The sequence below is a fragment of the Pipistrellus kuhlii genome, unplaced genomic scaffold (genome assembly GCF_014108245.1).
Source record: "Pipistrellus kuhlii isolate mPipKuh1 unplaced genomic scaffold, mPipKuh1.p scaffold_m20_p_9, whole genome shotgun sequence".
In the NCBI taxonomy this organism is placed as follows: Eukaryota; Metazoa; Chordata; class Mammalia; order Chiroptera; family Vespertilionidae; genus Pipistrellus; species Pipistrellus kuhlii.
The window spans coordinates 3,039,797-3,058,684 of NW_023425595.1; the positions used below are offsets into that span (position 1 = coordinate 3,039,797).

At 44.2% G+C, this 18,888-nt stretch overlaps 1 protein-coding gene across 2 annotated transcripts in view; it reads right to left on the minus strand.

Annotated features, from left to right (window-relative positions):
- Positions 1-18,888, minus strand: part of SLC1A2 (solute carrier family 1 member 2) — a 120,874-nt gene that overhangs the window by 34,258 nt on the left and 67,728 nt on the right. For both annotated transcript variants that reach the window (XM_036428466.2, XM_036428467.2), the window contains exons 2-6: positions 17,833-17,975; positions 15,843-15,995; positions 13,787-14,037; positions 10,077-10,245; positions 5,350-5,476 (exon numbers count right to left, since the gene is read on the minus strand). In XM_036428466.2, the coding sequence (XP_036284359.1) occupies positions 5,350-5,476; positions 10,077-10,245; positions 13,787-14,037; positions 15,843-15,995; positions 17,833-17,975 (843 nt within the window). The remainder of the gene's footprint in view (positions 1-5,349; positions 5,477-10,076; positions 10,246-13,786; positions 14,038-15,842; positions 15,996-17,832; positions 17,976-18,888) is intronic.

The window sequence follows — 18,888 nt, forward strand, 5'->3', positions numbered from 1 at the left end:
CCTTTCCCTGGGGTGGAGACTGGCCATGTGTAGGGGCTGCTTCCACAGGCATCAGGAGGTCATGTCTTTAAACCCTGGCTTTCCCTCCATTTTACATGCTTCTGCTGTGCCTGTGGTCATAACGGCTCACAGATCAGCGGGGGAATCTCAAGGGCCAGCTCCTTGTTCCCTGAGATTTTAAGTAACTGAGCAAAAGGAACCTTTGCATAAAGCCAGCAAGCATTTATCTTCATAAACCAAGAGGTTAATTCTTTCTAAAGCAACCATCACCTTTTAAAGATGTCACACACACACACACACACACACACACACACACGCACGCACGCGCGCTGTTTAGGATGCCATCCAATTTTCCTTCTCTTTGGGGACAATTTGTAGACTGGAGAGAAAATGTTTTCAAGGCTCTTTGGCAAGCAAGGCCAGCTACAGAGTCCCCTGGAGAAGACACTTGAACCAGCGCCAAATGGATTAGAGAGGTAACAGGTTGCCTGGGAGCACTCAGCTCTCTGGGAGAAACAGGAGTTCCCGCTATAAATGGGGTGTATTCAGAGGCCAGAAGGTAGGGTGTTAGGGGAAATAAATATGGCAAGCAGGGCTCTAGCTGACCCTATACTTTGATCTCTGGAACTAGAATGAGACTTAATTAGGGCAAGGAAAGAGTCTTTGTTTTATGACATATTTTAGGGCCATTACTTCCCTGCACCTGTTTTTAAAACATAGCTGAAGCCCCCATGCAGAAGCTGAAGCTTTTCAGTTCTTGGGTTTCCATGTTAATGGATTATCTCATTGAAAATGACCCAGCATGGAAAAGAAAGGGCACACTGGAAGCTTCTGAGCTGAAGCAAACAATCAAAGCCATAAACCAACGTGCATGAAGAAGCTGATGGCTCCAGTGAGTGTTCTGAAGCCAAATGATGCCCAGTAATTGTTGGACCAGTTTTTAAATGAGGAGGAAATGACTACAGAGCTCACAGCCCTCAGATCGGTTGTTTCTTTAGCTCTGGGCACTGTTTTCAAAGTCAGCAATTTATCCAGGACTGGCCTGTCGAGTCTCTTCCTTACTGTTTCATCATCCATTCTTTCCTCTGTGCACTTTGTCCCTCAGTCCCTCCATCCTCAGGTTCCCACCAAGATGCCTTTCTTAGGGTCTGCTCTCTAGTCCACAAACACAAACTCATTCACAGCACTTCACATGCCTAGAGCTCAGTCTGTGCCTTCGTAGACACCTGCTTCAGAATCACCTGGCGTGCCTGGTAACAATATGGCTTCCCCAAGGCCATCACATACCTACTGAGTTAGAATTTCCCTGAGCTGGCCTTGGGACATTAACATTTTAAACAAGTTCCCAAGATAATTCTGACCTGCTTGGAAACCAGTGTTTCCAGGAATAAAATCTGATCTGCAACTGAGGTAATGCAGATATTGCTTGGTTAGCCTTTGGAAACCATTTACTAAGCTTCAGTTTATTCAAGGCCTGTTCGGTCTAGCCCACTAAATTTACTCAGGACTTATGGGCACAGGACAGATGGTAGGCAGGACACTTGGAGTGGAGGTAAGTGGAGTTAAAACTTTTGGAGTTTTGGTTTCAGTGAATAAAAAAAATGTCTCAGTCTTGCCATAAAGCCACTCTGATTCTGTCCCAGACATTTGCAACAGCTTGAAGTTGTTGCAAATTCCATCCATCTTGAAGTCAGACAGAAGCTAAGTTAGGTACGACTTCCACAAAGCTCCTATCACAACCTCTGTGTTTAGTTTTCTCACCTGGAAAATGGGGCTAACTAAAGTACCTATTTTTCTTAGGTATTATTGTAAAAAGTAAATTAGTTAATGCATGTAAAGTACTTGGGATAGCAGTAAGACTAGTTCAGGAATTTGGTGAGTCTTAGTATGGTTTAGTAATGATTATAGGTCGGTCGGTGTGGCTCAGTGGTTGATTGTCAACATATGAACCAGGAGGTCACAGTTCGATTCACATGCCCGGGTAGTGGGCTAGATCCCCAGTTGGGGGTGTGCAGGAGGCAGTTGATCCATGATTCTGTCATCATGGATGTTTTAATTTCTCTCTTCCTTTCTGAAATAAATAAAAATATTAAAAAATAATGGTTATAATAATAATTGTTATTATTATCTTCTCAGTAATAAATAGGTGCAATACAGTGATTGAAAGAGTAAAATTGCATATGGCAAGACATTAATTACTCTAGCTATAATTTAATAATTATTAGAATAATAATACCGGGTAATCTCCTCAATGTTCAATTTGCTATTATTACTATTCTTACTAACACATTGCGAAGAATACACCGAGAACTCTATTTAAGCTTTGAGTGAGTCAGTTAAAGAGTGGTTGGCTCTTTTACCCAGAACCTTTGCACACTCTTTGTTATCAAATGCTGACAAGGCAGCTTAAGAATGAAAGAAATGTGCAGAATTGGCATCTCATATCTTGTAACACCCTCCTGACTGCCTAGATGAGATAACTAACAGCTGTCAGAAATCATCCTGTAGGTCTTATTCCTGACTCACAATTGCTCTACATCTCCTGGGATATGATGCTACATCTTTAGGAGTGCTGATTTCAGTGAATAGGAAACTTCTTGATGCACACCACCCTCTATATCTGGGGAAAAGAAAGGCTGCATTTTATCTCATGACTCATTTGATTTCCTAGAAGATTCTCTTTCTTTCAAGGGCTCAGTGGAAATGACGTTGGTACAGATGAAGGAAGGAGCTTTCATACAACACCCACATCATTGGCATCATAAGACAGAGATCTGAACTGCATTGTAAGGGCAAGGATGCTCATTCTGCCATAAGGTCTAGGAAACAAGAGTTCTATTCTGCTTGATATAACACCATTTATTAAACTCCCTGTGAGCTCATAATAGATTGAAAAGACTTAAAAAAAATTTTTTTACAGCATCATATTGTGTGACTTTAAATCTTCACATGAAGGAAATATTCAGAAACCTAGTATTACCCGAAGAAGTGGCAGAATCAGTACAATAGACAACCACAGAGTAAAACAATGATCTGAACAAGCCAGGTGTATTAAATGTGGTTCGTGAAATCACGAAGACCATCTTCACGATCTGAGACTCTGGGGTCTTCAGCTATCCCACTCAGTTCTGAAGTTATCCTAAGAACTTAGCACTTCAGGCACATCAGTGTGTTCCATTTGGTGTAGATTAAAAAATCAAGAATAGATTTTTGCCTTTGCAAGGTGGGAGCAGGGACCAAGGAAAGAAGAAGAAAAAAGGTAAAATTTCATGGAATACCACAGAGAAGGGAAAGAGGACCAGAGGGAGGTTGAGGGTGAAAGTGGGTAGGCCTGGGACATGAAGAGATGGGGAGTTCGTCACCCAGAATCCCCATGGCCAATAGAACACAGATGTGGTTTGGTGTAATGTTTTGTTGTTTTATTTTCTAGTCAGGCATACAGGACCATCATAAAAGTCTGAAACAAATGCATGTAAAAATCTGTCAGATATGAGACCACTAGAAGGTTCCAGCAACAGAAAATGGCACGGCTACCTTGGTGAAGGAGTGGACACTCATGATCTCCTGGCTACCCCAAGACTTCAGAACACAGACCACAAACACACATGAAATGAAGTGGAGACGTTATTGCTTAGATCAGTGGTCGGCAAACTGCGGCTCAGGAGCCACATGCAGCTCTTTGGCCCTTTACGTGTGGCTCTTCCACAAAATACCATGGCCTGGGTGAGTCTATTTTATTTTATTTTATTATTTTTTATTTTTATTTTTATTTTTAAATATATTTTATTGATTTTTTTTTTACAGAGAGGAAGAGAGAGGGATAGAGAGTTAGAAACATCAATGAGAGAGAATCATCGATCAGCTGCCTCTTGCAAACCCCTACTGGGAATGTGCCCGAAACCAAGGTACATGCCCTTGACCGGAATCGAATCTGGGACCTTTCAGTCCGTAAGCCGAAGCCGATGCTCTATCCACTGATCCAAACCGGTTTCGGCAAGGGTGAGTCTATTTTAAAGAAGTGGCGTTAGAAGAAGTTTAAGTTTAAAAAATTTGGCTCTCAAAACAAATTTCAATCATTGTACTGTTGATATTTGGCTCTGTTGACTTATGAGTTTGCCAACCACTGGCTTAGATGATTCAAAGGAAAGCACCCCACCCACTTTCCCATCAAGGATTTTTATAGCAGTATGATGAATTCCAGTTCTCCCTACCTATATAATTTTAGAAAAGTCCATTCACCCTGGTGAGCCTCAGTTTATTTTTCTGTAAAATGGGAATAATAACTCATCTTTGCAAGGTTGTTGGGATTACATTTGATAGGTACTAAGCACCTATCCTGGCTCTTGGATGATAAAAGAAAATCAATGAATGATAGCTTTTATTCTTACCATCATCTTGATGTTGAAGAATCAAAATTTAGTGTGTTCAGGCCACAGTTTCCTCTTCTGTATAACTAGGTGGCCAGATTCCTAAGAGTACTTACAGTTCTAATATATCTTCTGTGATTTCACTTTTGCTTGCATGGTCTGAGAGCTGCCTCTTTTTTCTTCTATTTGTGTCATGAGTAACTAGGTCAAAGATGCACTTCTTTCAGACACCAGGATACTGGAGCAGTAGGTCATGCCAAATCCCTGGTATCTTGGGCTTATTTTAATTTCTGATACTGCTCAGCTTCAGTACTACTGATTGGTTTTTCCAGCTTATCTCTCTCTCTCTCTCTCTCTCTCTCTCTCTCTCTCTCTCTCTCTCTCTCTCTCTCTCTCTCATATTTTCCTCTTCCAGGACAGGAATCAGCAAACTCTTTATGGAAATGGCTAAATAGTAAATATTTCAGGTTTTGCAGGCTACACAGTGTTGGTCAGAGCTACTCAGCTCGGCCATTTAGCACAATAACAACCCTAGACAATATGCAAATAATCAGGGTGGCTGTGTGGCCACAGAACCTTATTTATGGCACCGAATGTCAATTCATATAATGTCTGTGCATTGTGGAATATTATTACTCTTGATTTCCCCTCTCCCCCAAGCAAAATAAATACACAAACCCCATTCTCAACTACCGTAGAAGGCCATCCAAAACAAATGGCATATAAAATTTGGCCCATGGGCTAGTTTTTCCATCCCATTTTTTAGAAGAAACTAAAATAAATAGATAGATAGATAGATAGATAGATAGATAATTTTAAAAAAGATTTGCATCCCTTTCTCAAAATCCTTCCAGAGAGCTCTATGCTTGGTTCACACCCAACCCACTCTTTTCTGCTGGGAGGGCTCTCATATTTTCTGGGGACCCCAAGACCTCCCTCCCCTCCCAGACCACCACAATGAAGGAAGAACAAGCCCACTCACCACATGATCATGATCACTAACTTCATTACAATCTCATTCAAAATGCTGAAGAATTCCACCATCAGCTTGGCTTGCTCGCCCATCTTTCCCATGGCGATGCCGAAAGCAATGAAAAACCCTATCAGACCTGTGGAGGCAATCACATTGCACAGAAGGACACAACATTATAAAGTCTGTGTTTCCTCTTGCTTGTTCTTTACCATCCCTGATGTATGAGGCCACATGCTCATGCCTGCTACCCACCCTGTGGATGAGGCATGAAGAGACAAAAGCATTAGATGTCAGAAGAACTAGTCATACCTTCCCCCAATAATGATGGCTTTCCTCAACACTGTCCCTGAGCCAGTGTTAGCTCCTTAAAGAGAATGAATTCATTTTCATTCCAAATTATTATAAAAAGTACTCTCTACTTTCTCCTCCTCACTTATGGTGTAATGTGTAAGCAGATTTTATTCGTGCATAGATTAATGAAAACAAGGTTTGTTGGGACTTGGGGATTAGCAATGCAGACTTGGGAGCCAATATGAGAATAACAGAGACCAATTAGCCAATAAAGCCTCTGCCAGGGTTATGTCTATATTGGTTTGGGGTTATCCCAAATTAATGCATGGCTGGTATGTTTCACTCTAGGAAAATCCTAAACATAACACTGCTTTTCTACGGCTACTGTCTAACATAAGAAGGAAGAGGAATGTTGAGAAATCAAATAGAAAGCAAAGAGAAATCCAAAAACAGCTGGGAAACCCCAACTGACCTACTTTTCTGGGTTTAGTCTGTTATTAATTCATCCTAATTTTTTTCCATGGTTAAAATGATAAGAATGCTTTTTAAAATTGTATTTTTTTCAGGATCTTAAAGACAGAATTTAGACTTTGTTACTTCCTAGCCCCCGACCCCTTCTCCCTTCTCTTGCTATTTATCAGTTGGCTTACATCTAAGTCCAGTCCCACTTCAGCCTCCAGGGTCCATCTTAACACTTCCACCAGAGGATTTGAGAAGCTCCATCCCTGTCTCTTAATGTTAGCATCCAACTGCAGTAAGGCCTCCACCAACTCCTACATTCAACCTTAGGTCTTATTTCTGTGTTTGTTATTCCCTGCACCTGAGTTTTCAGTGCTAGGAGCCTACACTATATTTTAGTTCTTTTAAGGCCTGGCTTTTCTCTCCTCACCACCGCCAGTCTGGCCTGGAGTCTCACTCTGATTGCGCTGGGATGGGGTGCACTACATGGCTCATGAAAGTCCCCATGACTGCTTGGGACTGTCTGGATTTCTGATTGCCAATCACCATGTGCTCCCTCCCCCACTTCCTGGCCCAGTATTGCTCCTCATGGGGCTCCATTTCTGACAACTTGCAGGGACTATAAATCAATGTTGTTGTCTCCTTGGCTACAGGATCTTACTGCCCATCTGCTTTTCCTCTCTGATCTCTCTTCCCTCTCTCTTCCCCTTCTTCCCCTCTCTCTTCCCCCTTTTCCTCACCCCTCACCTATGCCAGTTTGGCAGGCCTAACTTCCAGTCCCTCCTTCTCATACCCAGTTTCCTATGGTGTCCAGTTATATCAGGGAAATTGTAACATAATCTGATTCTTAGAGAGGAATTCTTTCTCTGAAACTCTGATTTCACCTTTTCCCTAGTCACCAAATCCACTTTCCATCCCACACCAAGCACATATCAAGCCAGATTACTCAGCTGCCCTTCACTGGACCCTCTCCGTCTTCAGCAAAAAGAATCTAGTACTTGCACTCGGGGTTGTTAATCCTCCACATTTGCTATTTCCCCTTTTCAGCTCTTGGCCAAGAAGATTGACAAGTGGCAGACAAGGGAGTTTGTTGGCCATGAAGGCAAAGGCTCAATGAGAATTAGGTCCAGGAGAGAGTGGCCTAACTCAGCAGCAATGTATGAAATCAGATCCAGGCTATCCTCAAGCCCTTCCCTTGAGCCCTGGGAGAGGCATATGCGGGGTGCATAGCGAGAAGTAATCTGAACATTCTGGCCGAGAGCAGCTAGTATTACTGGGTTAATCCCACTTGGAAAATTGAAGAGAAAATGAGCAGGTTCTCAAAATCCCAAAGAACTGGAATTAAAAAGTTACAGCGGAAACTGGCCGTATCCTTGAGTATGAGAGAGAGAGGAGCCATCAATGGCCGGTGGCGTGGCAAGGAGCCTAAAGCACTGGATTAAAGGCGCATGCTCCCACAGGCAACGTAAGCAGGTGGGATTAGGGTGCAGCCCAGAAGTGCTCTGGGGGTTTCTGGGAAAGAAATGATCTTAAAAAAAAAAAAAAAAAAAAGCGTGAGGCCAGAGCCAGGGTTTTATCTTTATTCATTGCAACGCTTGATCCTTGGGACTTCCCTAAGCCAAAAACAAAACACACAGACATTCATTATCTCCGCCTTTGGAAAACCATGGAAAGAACCGTTATTTCAGCCGTGATTTGTAAATGGGAAGTTTCTCAGCAGCCTATCGTCCCTTGCCTTTCCAGAGCTTCAAAGTGCACTTGAAACCCCTGTCCAGCTCGCTATTTCCCTGTGGAAACACTGAGTCACTGCACTCACTGGCACGGGGGTGCTTCATTTGAACAAAGCCCTCTCAGACTCGGTCACTGGTATTGAGAGAGTAGTGAGTGGTGTTGAAATTCCCCAGTACAGTCAAAGGTTGCAAGACTCTGGAAACGACCTTGAAAGTCTTCTGAATGATTCACTCCAAAGCTCTGGAATTACTCATGGCTTCAACTTCCTCCGGCAAGACCAGGGAGCCATGTGGACCCCTGGTTTGGGAAAGCCAGGGTAGTTGGGAAGGTCCTGAAACAGTCACAGATATCTGGACAGTGGGAGAGTGAGCTACTCAGGGGTGGATGCTGAGGAAGTTTGCAAACCCTCCTTCTCAGAGGACTCTTCCACTCTCTCCTTGCTCCTTCCTCCTTCATCTCACACTGATGTCAACAGTGTTTATTTATCTTCCGTTGCCTGGCAACCAAATCAGCTTATCACCACCCTCACTCCCACTTACTCAACACTTGCCCAACCTGCTTCCTGCCGGGCAAAAAAAAAAAAAAAAAAAAAAAAAAAAAAAAAAAAAAAAAAGAAAGAAAAGAAAAGAAAAAAAAATCCATGCTGAAATTTTTGCTTTTCAGTAGCTGGACAACCCCACCTCTTCTCCCCCTACCTCTTCAGACCATTCTGGATAAATAGGAGTAGGGTTATCAATTTTAAAATGAACAAACAGGATATCTAGTTAAAATTTGAATTTCAGATAAACAATAAATAAAAAAAAATTAATTGATTTTAGAGAGAGAGGAAGGGAGAGGGAGAGAGAAACACTGACCACTCCCTCCTGCATGCCCCCTACTGGGGATTCAGCCAGCAACCTAGGCATGTGCCCTGACTGGGGATATACAATGACCTTCTGGTGCATAGGACAACATTCAACCAACTGAGGCACACTGGCCAAGGCAAAAATAAGTATACTTTATTTTAATATCAGTATGTCCCATGTAATATTTGGGCCATACACTAAAAAAAAATTATTGTTTATTTGAAATTCATATCTAACTGGGCATTCTGTATTTTATCTGACAAGCCTACTAAAGAGACAAGGGCATTCAATCTAGATGGCCAAGTGGAAGGACCACTGAGCTCTCCCTAAACAACTCTCCCTCAAATCCTTAGAAGTCTTGCTTGCATGGATCAATATACTTCCTCCACCCAGATTCCTCGTATCCCCCCCTTTGTGGCCAATGTCCCTCTTTCTTGTCTTGGAGACACCATTCTACCCCCAATAATAGCAGATGGGGGTTACGTAGGGAGTGGACCCCGGGGAAGTAAACTGAGCAAACTGGAGTCGCTCACATTATGGGGAAGTCTCTCCTCTGTGGAGAGTTTTTCCTTATTGAATTAGTTTGTCAGCTCACCTTTAATAACGACAGTGGCTCACATGCATGAAGCACATGGCATGCACAATTGTGTTCTACAGGCACAATCTCATTGAATCGTCATAATGATCTGCAAGGGCAATGCCATCCCATTCCCACTTTACCAATGAAGCTTGAGAAGTGAGGCAGCTGCCTATGGTCAGACAGCCCGTGAGTGGTCCGTAAGGGATCCAAACCCAGTCTGTCCAACTACAGAGCCCAAGACCCACTAGGATGGAATGCGAAGAAGGCTCCGGGCTGGGGGAAAGGGCTCGTTTAAATTCCAGAAAGTTGAACAATATAGACTCCTTGTGATAAACTTCTTTTGACACCAACACTTTATGTTCCTGATAGCGCTGCATTTGTTTATAGACTGTGAGAGCTGGTGTGGGCCATCCCCCATGCCTTGCACAGTACTGGTATGCAAGGGCAACTCAAACAAAAATGCTTAAGAAATGAAAGAACTGGATGTGTAACTGCATGAAATGGAGAGTCAGAGAAAGTTACTTGTTAATGCCTTGCAAAGTCAGGGATCGTGTCCAATGCATGTTTATCCTGTCTCTTTCCCCATCCCTGACCTCTACTCCTCATGCCCCCTCCTGGTATTGCTGCTGCCATCTCCCTTTTCCTAATCCCTCTGCTATCAGCCCCAGCAGTCCTCCAACCACTCTCCTGCTCCACCTAGCGGACAGCAGGGCCATTGGTTTCCTGAGGAGAGAGTGAGGGCTGCTGGGCTGCTGAGATGCAGGAGAGGCTGGCCATTGTCTCTGAGGCAGAGATGCCTTCCCCAGGGAGATGAACACCAGGTCACCTACCTAAGACATTCATGCCGTCCTTGAACTCCAGACCCTTCTTGATCACCATCTTCATCTCCTCCGGTGCCTCTGTTGCAGTCTCGGTCAGCAGGGAGACCACAGCGGTGGTGACGTTGCTCTCTTCTTCTGACTCTGGTGCCTCCAGGACTTTCTTGGTCACTGTTTGAATCTGACAGAGTGAAAGAAAAGCACAGAAAGATGAGGTATGCTCTAAAAGGTTACCAGAAGCCTGGCTGCTTACGAGTTTCAAAGTTCCCAGTTAGGTTAAAAACAATTAGGAAATGCCAAAACAAGGTTATGAAGATAAGGGAACATTTTATGTTTGAGCTTAACAGAATGAGTTCTTTTCTTTTTTTTACACACACATTTGGTGGGATACAACTGTCCTCATCACATGATAATTACAGGGCTTATTACACATATTGGTACCATACTACAGACAGAAAGCTTTAGTAATGGGACATGAGCTTCAAGTGTGTGTGTGTGTTGGAGGGTGGTGGTGGTGGTGGTGGTGTCTGATTCTTTTATTCCAGTGATTGTAGCTCCATCCCTCAGCACAAGGTCAAATTTCCTGCATGAACATTCTTCATAACTCTGAGGTCCCGTTGGATGTCCCTCCCAGCCCCTCATGATGGAACCTGGTTGAGAAGAGGAAGGCAGGGTCTTGAAGGGAGGTAGAGCAGCACCATGTGATCTGCCTGTTTCGCTCCTTCCTGTCTGGCTCCTGTGGGACAAAGTCTGCACAGACCAAGTCGTGTGGGTCCGCCCAGGGCCAGGCTCTTCTAGGATCTCCATCTGGGTGCCAGATGTGCCAGCTGCCAGCAGCCACGGCAGCAGGGGTGCTGGCTTGTATTTCAGATCCAGATGAGAGGTGAGGAGACATCTGCTCCTTCTAGATAGTGATGCCAAGCCTTACTCGATGTCCCCAAGCATCTGCGCAAATGGCCTCCCAAGAACTGCGCATGCTATTCCTCGATGTCTGTGGCAGCTGTCCTATTTTTAAAGGTGCCAGGCACCCTGTGTGCAGAGTGCTATGAAAACCCACATTTGAGCCCAGAGAAACACTACAGCCAGGAGCATTAAAATAGAACTCATGCGGGGGTCCTAGAATGTCAGCATCGGCATGTAGTAGGCAACAGATGGCTGAGCCCTGAATAGCTATGGAAAAGGAAGCATGGAGAACTCAAGTGACTTGTCCGACCTCATAGAGTTATTGGCAGAGCTGAAACTTGGACTCAGATGGCCTGACTACCACTGAGTTCTTTCCACCACATGTGCTGCATGATAAACTCTATGGGCCCAACCCTGCTGCAGCTGGACCCAAGACTAGGCAATGCTTGTCTGAGAATTGATCTGAAATAGGAGAGAACAAAGCATGGGGTTCTCCGAGGCGTGGCAGGGTGCTCTCTGCTAGCCTGGCCACATGCTCTTGCTCAGGGAGGGAGGAAGCCCAGACTGAGTGTGTGATGTGGGGAGCAGGTAGGTGTAGGCCGCTGGGTCTGGGCAATGTTGGCATGAAGACAGAATTCAGGATTGCCCAGCTGGTGCGGCTCAGTGATTGAGCATCAACCTATGAACCAGAAGGTCATGCTTCGATTCTCAGTCAGGACACATGCCAGATTGTGGGCTTGATCTCCAGTAGGAGGTAAGCAGGAGGTAGCTGATCAATGATTCTCTATCATGGATGTTTCTATCTTTCCCTCTCCCTTCCTCTCTGAAATCAATTTTTTTTTTTTTTTTTTTTTTTTTTTTAAAGAGAGAACTCCATGAGCATCCATGACCAATAGAACCTTGCTCCCAGGAACAAAGGAGCCACAGGAGCCAACTCAGACCTATCCTGAGATACTAAAGCTACAAGGCTTGACTTCAAAGCAAGTGACATCATCTTCTAAGCAGCTGGCTCAGGGGCCAGCACATTACGCAGACAGAGTGCCAATAAACACCCCTTCCTTAGCCTGTTTCCATCCGCTTCCCATCCGGCTTCCCCAGCCTGGTATGGCTCTTGTTAGTATAGCTCCTTGTTATAAGTGGTACCAAAGCGGCATTGGGAGGCGGAGGACATATCCCAACCCTGAGTAACTTAGGCTCCACAGTGGTTGGAATTGCATTCTGGGGGCAGCTGGCAATACAGTCTTTTCCTCTAAGTGACTGTTTGCTAAGGCCATTCTTCTGGGATCCCCTGGAAATGGCTGAAGGAAGCTTCTTGCTTCCAGTTGAGTTTCTACTGGAGCTGATGGAACTGAAGTGTATTCTAACCTGAGCTGGCCTTGGGGCCAGACAGCAGGCTGGTGAGTGGGCACCATGCAGCTATTTCAGCGGTTCCACTCAGCGGAATCATCTGTTTTTAAGAATCACAGTTTTAAAAATAGATGTGCCTATTGGCAGTTGGTAGAAGTATACATCGCTGGAAACTTTTGTAGGGCCATTTTGCAACGCCCAGCAAATACAAAATAGAAAACTCTTTGGCAGGACATTTTTGCTTCTAGGAATTTACCCTTTAGAAATACTATGCAATCATGACAAAAGGAAGTAGGTGAGGGGGCAGGGGAAGAGAGAGAGAGGGAGATAGAGAATGTTAAAACACTTTTATTTTTTTTTAATAAAGCTTTATTGTTCAGATTATTACAGATGTTTCTCTTTTGAGATGGGACAAAAATATTACACCTATGGATGAGGACAGTGGCGGGGGTAAGGGCATGGGGTGAGGGAGGGAACCGGGTGGAGGGGAGCTATGCAGGAAAAAAGGAACATCTGTAATAATCTAAAACACTTTTAAATGAAAAAACAAAGTGCAACACAATATGTATAATGCAGTAGCACTTGGGTGGAATTAAATTTTAAACATTAGCCCTGGCCAGTGTAGCTCAATAACAGAGCATCGGCCTGAGAACTGAAGGGTCTTAGATTTGATTTCTGGTCAAGGGCATGTACCTGGATTGCATTCCCCTCCCCCTCCGGGGTGGATGTGGGAGACAACAAATGTGTCTCTCTCACACAGCTCTCTCTCTCTCTCTCTCTCTCTCTCTCTCTCTCTCTCTCTCTCTCTGTCTCCTTCCCTCCCTCCCTCTCCCTCCTTCTCACTCTCTCTAAAAATCAATGGAAAAATTTCATTGGTGAGAATTAATAAAAAACAATTATATACAGATGCACTCTATACATACTCACACAAACTCAACGTGAGTAGCTCTAAGGAAGGGAAGTGAAAACTTGAACTTTTACTTTATATATATCTATACAAGTTAAACTTTTCACAATTCTCATGTGTTACTTCCATGGTTTTAAAAATACCCCATTCCCAGGTTTTGATTTTATCAAGCACATGCATTATTAAACACACCACATGTGGGTTGGTTAAACTGCCAATATCAAGTACCAGTGGGAACTCTAGAGGATTGTGGGCAAAGGTGATTAAAATGTGCCCTTGAATGATGCAGAGATGGAAATAAAAAAGAAAGGCAAAACAAACAAACAAACAAACAAAAAAACACACACACACACAAAACAAAAGAAGTGGTATTATGAGGTAAAAAAAAAATACACATGACTCCAACTCCCAAATCCTTCCCCAGTTCACCTCACACACCCCTAAAACAGAGACAATCAAATGCTAGGAAAATCGCTCTCCAGATTTGATTCATTAAAACAGATTCTGTTAGCATCGGTGTAACTGGGCTTGTGGAGAGGGAAGAACATTAGAACGTTGGCGTTACCTGTTGAAAACAGGCTTGGACAAGATTTTCCGGGAAGAGATTTCGAATGAGGTCCAGAAAGGCATCCAGGCTGGACACTTCGTCATTCTTCTTCCCAGGCCCCAGCTGCTTCTTAAGTTTGGGGTTCCCTGGGTGGATAGCCAAGACCAAGATGACGCCCAGGACCGCGGCGATGATGGTGGTGGACATGTAATACACCATGGCTCTCGTGCCCAGGCGCCCACTGGCTTTAGCATCCAGGCCTGACAACCCTGGATTGGAAAGAAATCAGAAGGATTAATTCCGTGATGTTTCTGAATACCTAGAACTTGGGGATGCAGAACCCATCTCTGCATACCTAGAACTTGGCTTACTATTATTCAAATCCATCCATGCTAAGTTAAACCTCTTTCTACTAGCTAGCTAGCTGGTCAACCCCACAATGTGCAATTGTGTTTTGCAATTCTGTTTCCCATGTTTAACAGAACTGGGGAGAGCTAGAGACCTCCGGTCCAGAGTGTAAAAGCTGGTTGGTGACTACTTTTTATCCATCTGCAATGTTGAGTTCAAGTTGAATCAATTCAAGTTTTAATTCTAAGATGATGTCCTTCCCTCTGATTTGGTGTCAAAATATCCTTTCTTTTATGAAGGCATGGTGCTGGTGCATGCTAGTTTTTTACTTGCTTTCTTTGTTCTTATTGCTTTTAATGTCCTTACGCAGGAAAATAAGAAACTGGTAGCCCTATGGTAAGCCTCAACATTTTTTTTACTATGTTACTGGTCATTGAACTGGAGCCCGGAATACTGATGTAGCATAGCCCTTCTTCCAGTCTCGATCTTGTGTAGGGATTGAAGGTCACAGGCATGAGCCACCCCAAAAAGAGGGGTGCTTCATCTCTACTGGCGGTGGTTGAAGGAAATCCCAGCAAGTCACAAAAATTCCAGCCTTCATGGGTATTTTCCAGTTGTTTCTTTAGTTTGTCTACTTCTCAGTTTCAGTTCCTGCTTTTACGATAAAGGGAGAGTGCACCCATTTTTTGGCATGGGGAGGAAGTCATTGATGTTAACTTTTTTGGACTAAACTGACCCACATATGACCCACTTCTCCTTACAACCTACAGTTTCATTCTAGCTAATGGGAGCTAGGTTTCCTCTCCAGGTTGGCCAGTGTACAATCTGTTAAACAGGCATGCAGAATGTTTTGTCTGTTTCGGAAAGGGGCATTTAAGGTGAAAGAAAGCACAGTTTCACTCAATCTGGGCTGAATGAAATGATAAAATTTTTTGGAAACCGATTCCCAGCATTTCCAGTCACGGGGCTCACTGGTCGAACGGCTATGAGACTGTAGAACAGCCTGGCATAGCCTCAGAGCCCCACTTTCTTCACAAGATGGACAGTCCAGAGGGGCGAGTTTCTTAAGGTCACCCAGCCTGTTGGCACCTAAATATAGACCAAAGCTCAGGGTCTCACCTTTCACTCAGCGCTTAGTCTATAAACTATAACAATATCTGTACTGTTCTAGTAATATCATTTGGTAAGAAGGAGAGTACCCATATAAGTCCATGGAGAGAAAAAGATTCTTTCATATTTTCTTTTTCAGCCAAAACAAGTGACCATGAATATACATAAGGGTAACTTTCTTCTGAAAAAGTATGACAGCTTTTATATCTAGTATTTCATTTATTTTAATATTTACTTCCTTCTATACACAGTTAAATAGTAAAGAAACGTTTCCTTTTCTATTTATTACCTTTATCAGTCTCTGAACAAACTATAATCTAGAAAATGAGAAAAGTATATATTAAAAATTGAAAGCACTACAGATACCATCATTTTTAACATAAGGCTGTTTTCTTTTTATCATTTGTTGCTGGACAGATGGATGGACTGACCAATAGAAGGCAAACTTATTTTAGGGTTGACTGTCCTCGTTTTAGAGACAGAAAAACAAAGGCTCAAAAGTGGAATGACACAGATGATCACATTCATCCCTCCAACTAAACTGATATTCAATGGTCAATCCAAAAGCCAGCGCCAGAGTAGGACCCACGTGGCCAGGCATCAGAGAAGGACTTACCTGTGATTAAACTGGAGATGATGAGAGGGAGGATGAGCATTTTTAGCATCCTCATGAGTATATCCCCCGGGAAGGCTATTAGCATAACCACATCAGGATGGATTGGAGATGCCAGGCGGAGAAGCCCTCCACTTACTGCCCCCAGGATGACACCTATAAGGAAAGGGTGAAATCTGGATTATTATTGTTTTTTATTCTCATCAAATACATAGCTTTAAGAACTTATCTCAGTGACATTCCCCTTTCTCATACTTCTCTATTATCAGATGATGAATATTATGTAACAAAAATACCACTAGATAAGTGAAGCAGATGTTGATGAGTAAGAGAATATTTTGTATCTTCAGCTATTCTAAAAGGCAGCTCTGGGAAAATCAAGAGCATTCTCAAGGCTTTATGGGAAATATGTCATGGCAACTTGACTCCAACATTTTTGAGGCCACCATCCACGTGTAGAGTCAGAGATTGTTAGTAGAAGCAATCCAAGTGCCAGACATTGCTTATCCTTTCAGCCCAGGCCTGGCCATATGGCATGGGTTGAATGTATTTCTTTTCTTTTTTAACTGAATACCTGGTAAAGGGAGCATTTGATTGACTAAGCTGATGTGAGTTTCTTTTTTTCTTCTAATTCTTTTAATTTCCAATAATTTCCCCATGAGACTTTTGTCCTGGACTTCTATAGCCTCATATATATACGTTCGACTTGCTGATCTTATGGGAGATCAAGGAGGGTCTCTAAAGAGGTGTCATTTGGTAGCAAACAACTGGGGCCAAGATGCTGGCAGGAGCCTTTCACTTTGCATATTCAGGGATTCCACAAGAAGAGCTTCAGATCTCTCCAGACAGGCGGCCAACATAAACAGTCCTTGTGCCAACTACTAGTCAGGTCATAGCACCACAGGCTGTGAGGAAGGAGGGAAGGAAGGAGGGGATGGGGGTTCCAGGCTCTTTGGGCAATTGTGTTAACCCCTAGCTTGCAAAAGGTGAGACATGGCCCCAAGCCTGATCTTTGCTTCTTCTCCAGGTGAAATCTGTACTTCTTCAAGCCCTATGATGAATGACCTGAGCTTTTGTGGAGGGTAACCCTTTGAAAACCCTGCCAGGCCTGCGGTTTCTTTTTATGAAGTGAACTGAGCTATGGCATACTCCCACCCAAGATGACTGACTCAAAGCAGGAGCCATGGAATGAAGGGTGTGCGTCTGTGTGTGGAGGTGGAGAGGTGAGCTGTTCATGGCTTCTGTGTGCTGCCCAAGCAAGAGCTGAAGAACAAAGGAGGGGCTAGGAAAGGAAATGGTGTGGTTGTCATTACAAGGAACTGCAATTTACCATAATTTCAATAAACCCTGGTTGAAAACCTAAGGCCAAAATTATATTAACAGTCACACATTAAAAACAAAACAAAACAAACAAACAAAAAACAACAACAACTATAGCGTGGGTGAGGCCTGAAGCAGGGAAATAAGACTTTTGAGACTGACCAGGAGCAGATCAAGGCATCAGACAAGCCTCCCCGCTGCTGGCCTCAGTAGCTAATGTGCTGAATTAACGTAAGTCAATGAGATGTTTGGAGAAGGTTAGACTTTGGATGCCGTTTTAGTGATTGTCTCTGTCTTGATGTGGGTATTTCTCTCCATGCAGTAATTGACCACCTGTGTTGGAATCCTCTCAAATGTTTGTTATGATACAGAGTCCAGGGCTCACTCCAGGTGGCCCAAAGCAAAGTCTCCACAAGTAGGTGTCTCTGGGGACCTGTGTGTTGCCACCCTCAGGGGCAGTGTCTGTGCATACCGAGATCTGAGGACCACTAGGCTCCCTAAGAGCAAACACATGGATGGCTAGGGCAGGTGAGGGGCACGGTGACACCACTGAGGCCTGGGCAAAGGGGACCTTCACAGAGCGCTTGGAGGGCTGACTGCAGGAACCAGCTTCCCCACGGAGCCAGGAGAGAGCCAGGCAAGAGGGGCCGGTGGGGAGGCGTCTGCCACGTACCAAACACCGTCAGAGTGAGCAGCAGGTTCTTCCCCAGCTTGCTGCACAGCCGCAGCCCCAGGTTCCGGTGCTTGGGCGGCTCCTCCGAGCTGAGGTGGCTCTGGGGCATCCGCACTTCGACCTGCTTGGGCATGTTGTTGGCACTACAATAGAAGGGAAGGCTGTGGTTAGGGACCGCTGGGCACCTCCCCTAATCCATCGGGGGGGCAGAGCTAAGAGGAGGAGTAATGGCCTCCCCCAGTCACACCTGGGAATCTGGAAACATTGGCAAGAAAATAAAAACAAAGGAAGCAGCTCTGGATACCCTGAATTCCAGTTCACCCATAAGCAGGACACTAGGTCCCACCCAATAGCTACCTGCCAGGTGCTTTTGTTCCAATTATTAATACCTGGGATCATCACAGCAAAGAAGGGGGTTTTCTAAGAACTGCCCACCCCTTAACTCTCAGAGGCAAGTGTCCCTGCCCCATTTGACAGAAAGTTACTTGCCCAGGGTCACAGGCTAAAAGAAATGGAGATCAAACCCAGATATGTTCTTGGCACGAACACAGAAGTGAAAGCCAGGGTTAGAGACTGCTGGGCAGAAGGAAGGAGCTCTAAAACCTGAAGCTCTAAAGTTCATAGTGGCACAGCCTAAGTCTCGCTAAATTAAAATGCCTCCAAGTTCAAGCCTTCCCTGTCCGGGACACAGAGAAGTCATGCAGGATGGTAGTCCAAGTTTTATTTCTCAGAAAAGATGGATTATCCAGTTGTGTGTGTGTGTGTGCGTGTGTGTGTGTGTGTGTGTGTTTTTACTTTAATCCTTTGTGATTTTTCAAAGATCACTTGAATGACCAGGGCTCTGCTAAGCTGTCCAAGAGTCAATACAACTCAATGGCCAAGACCTGTGGTCAGAAGAAGCATGTGACCACCTTCATCCCCGGATGCAGCCCAGCCCTTTTCCAGATAAATCCCAGTGAGCCAGGCTGTGCTGGAGTCTGCAATGGAGCCCTTGCCAGGAGGATGTGCTTACTGCCTCTTCTCCCAGCTTTGTCATTTCCCAGGCCAATAAGATTT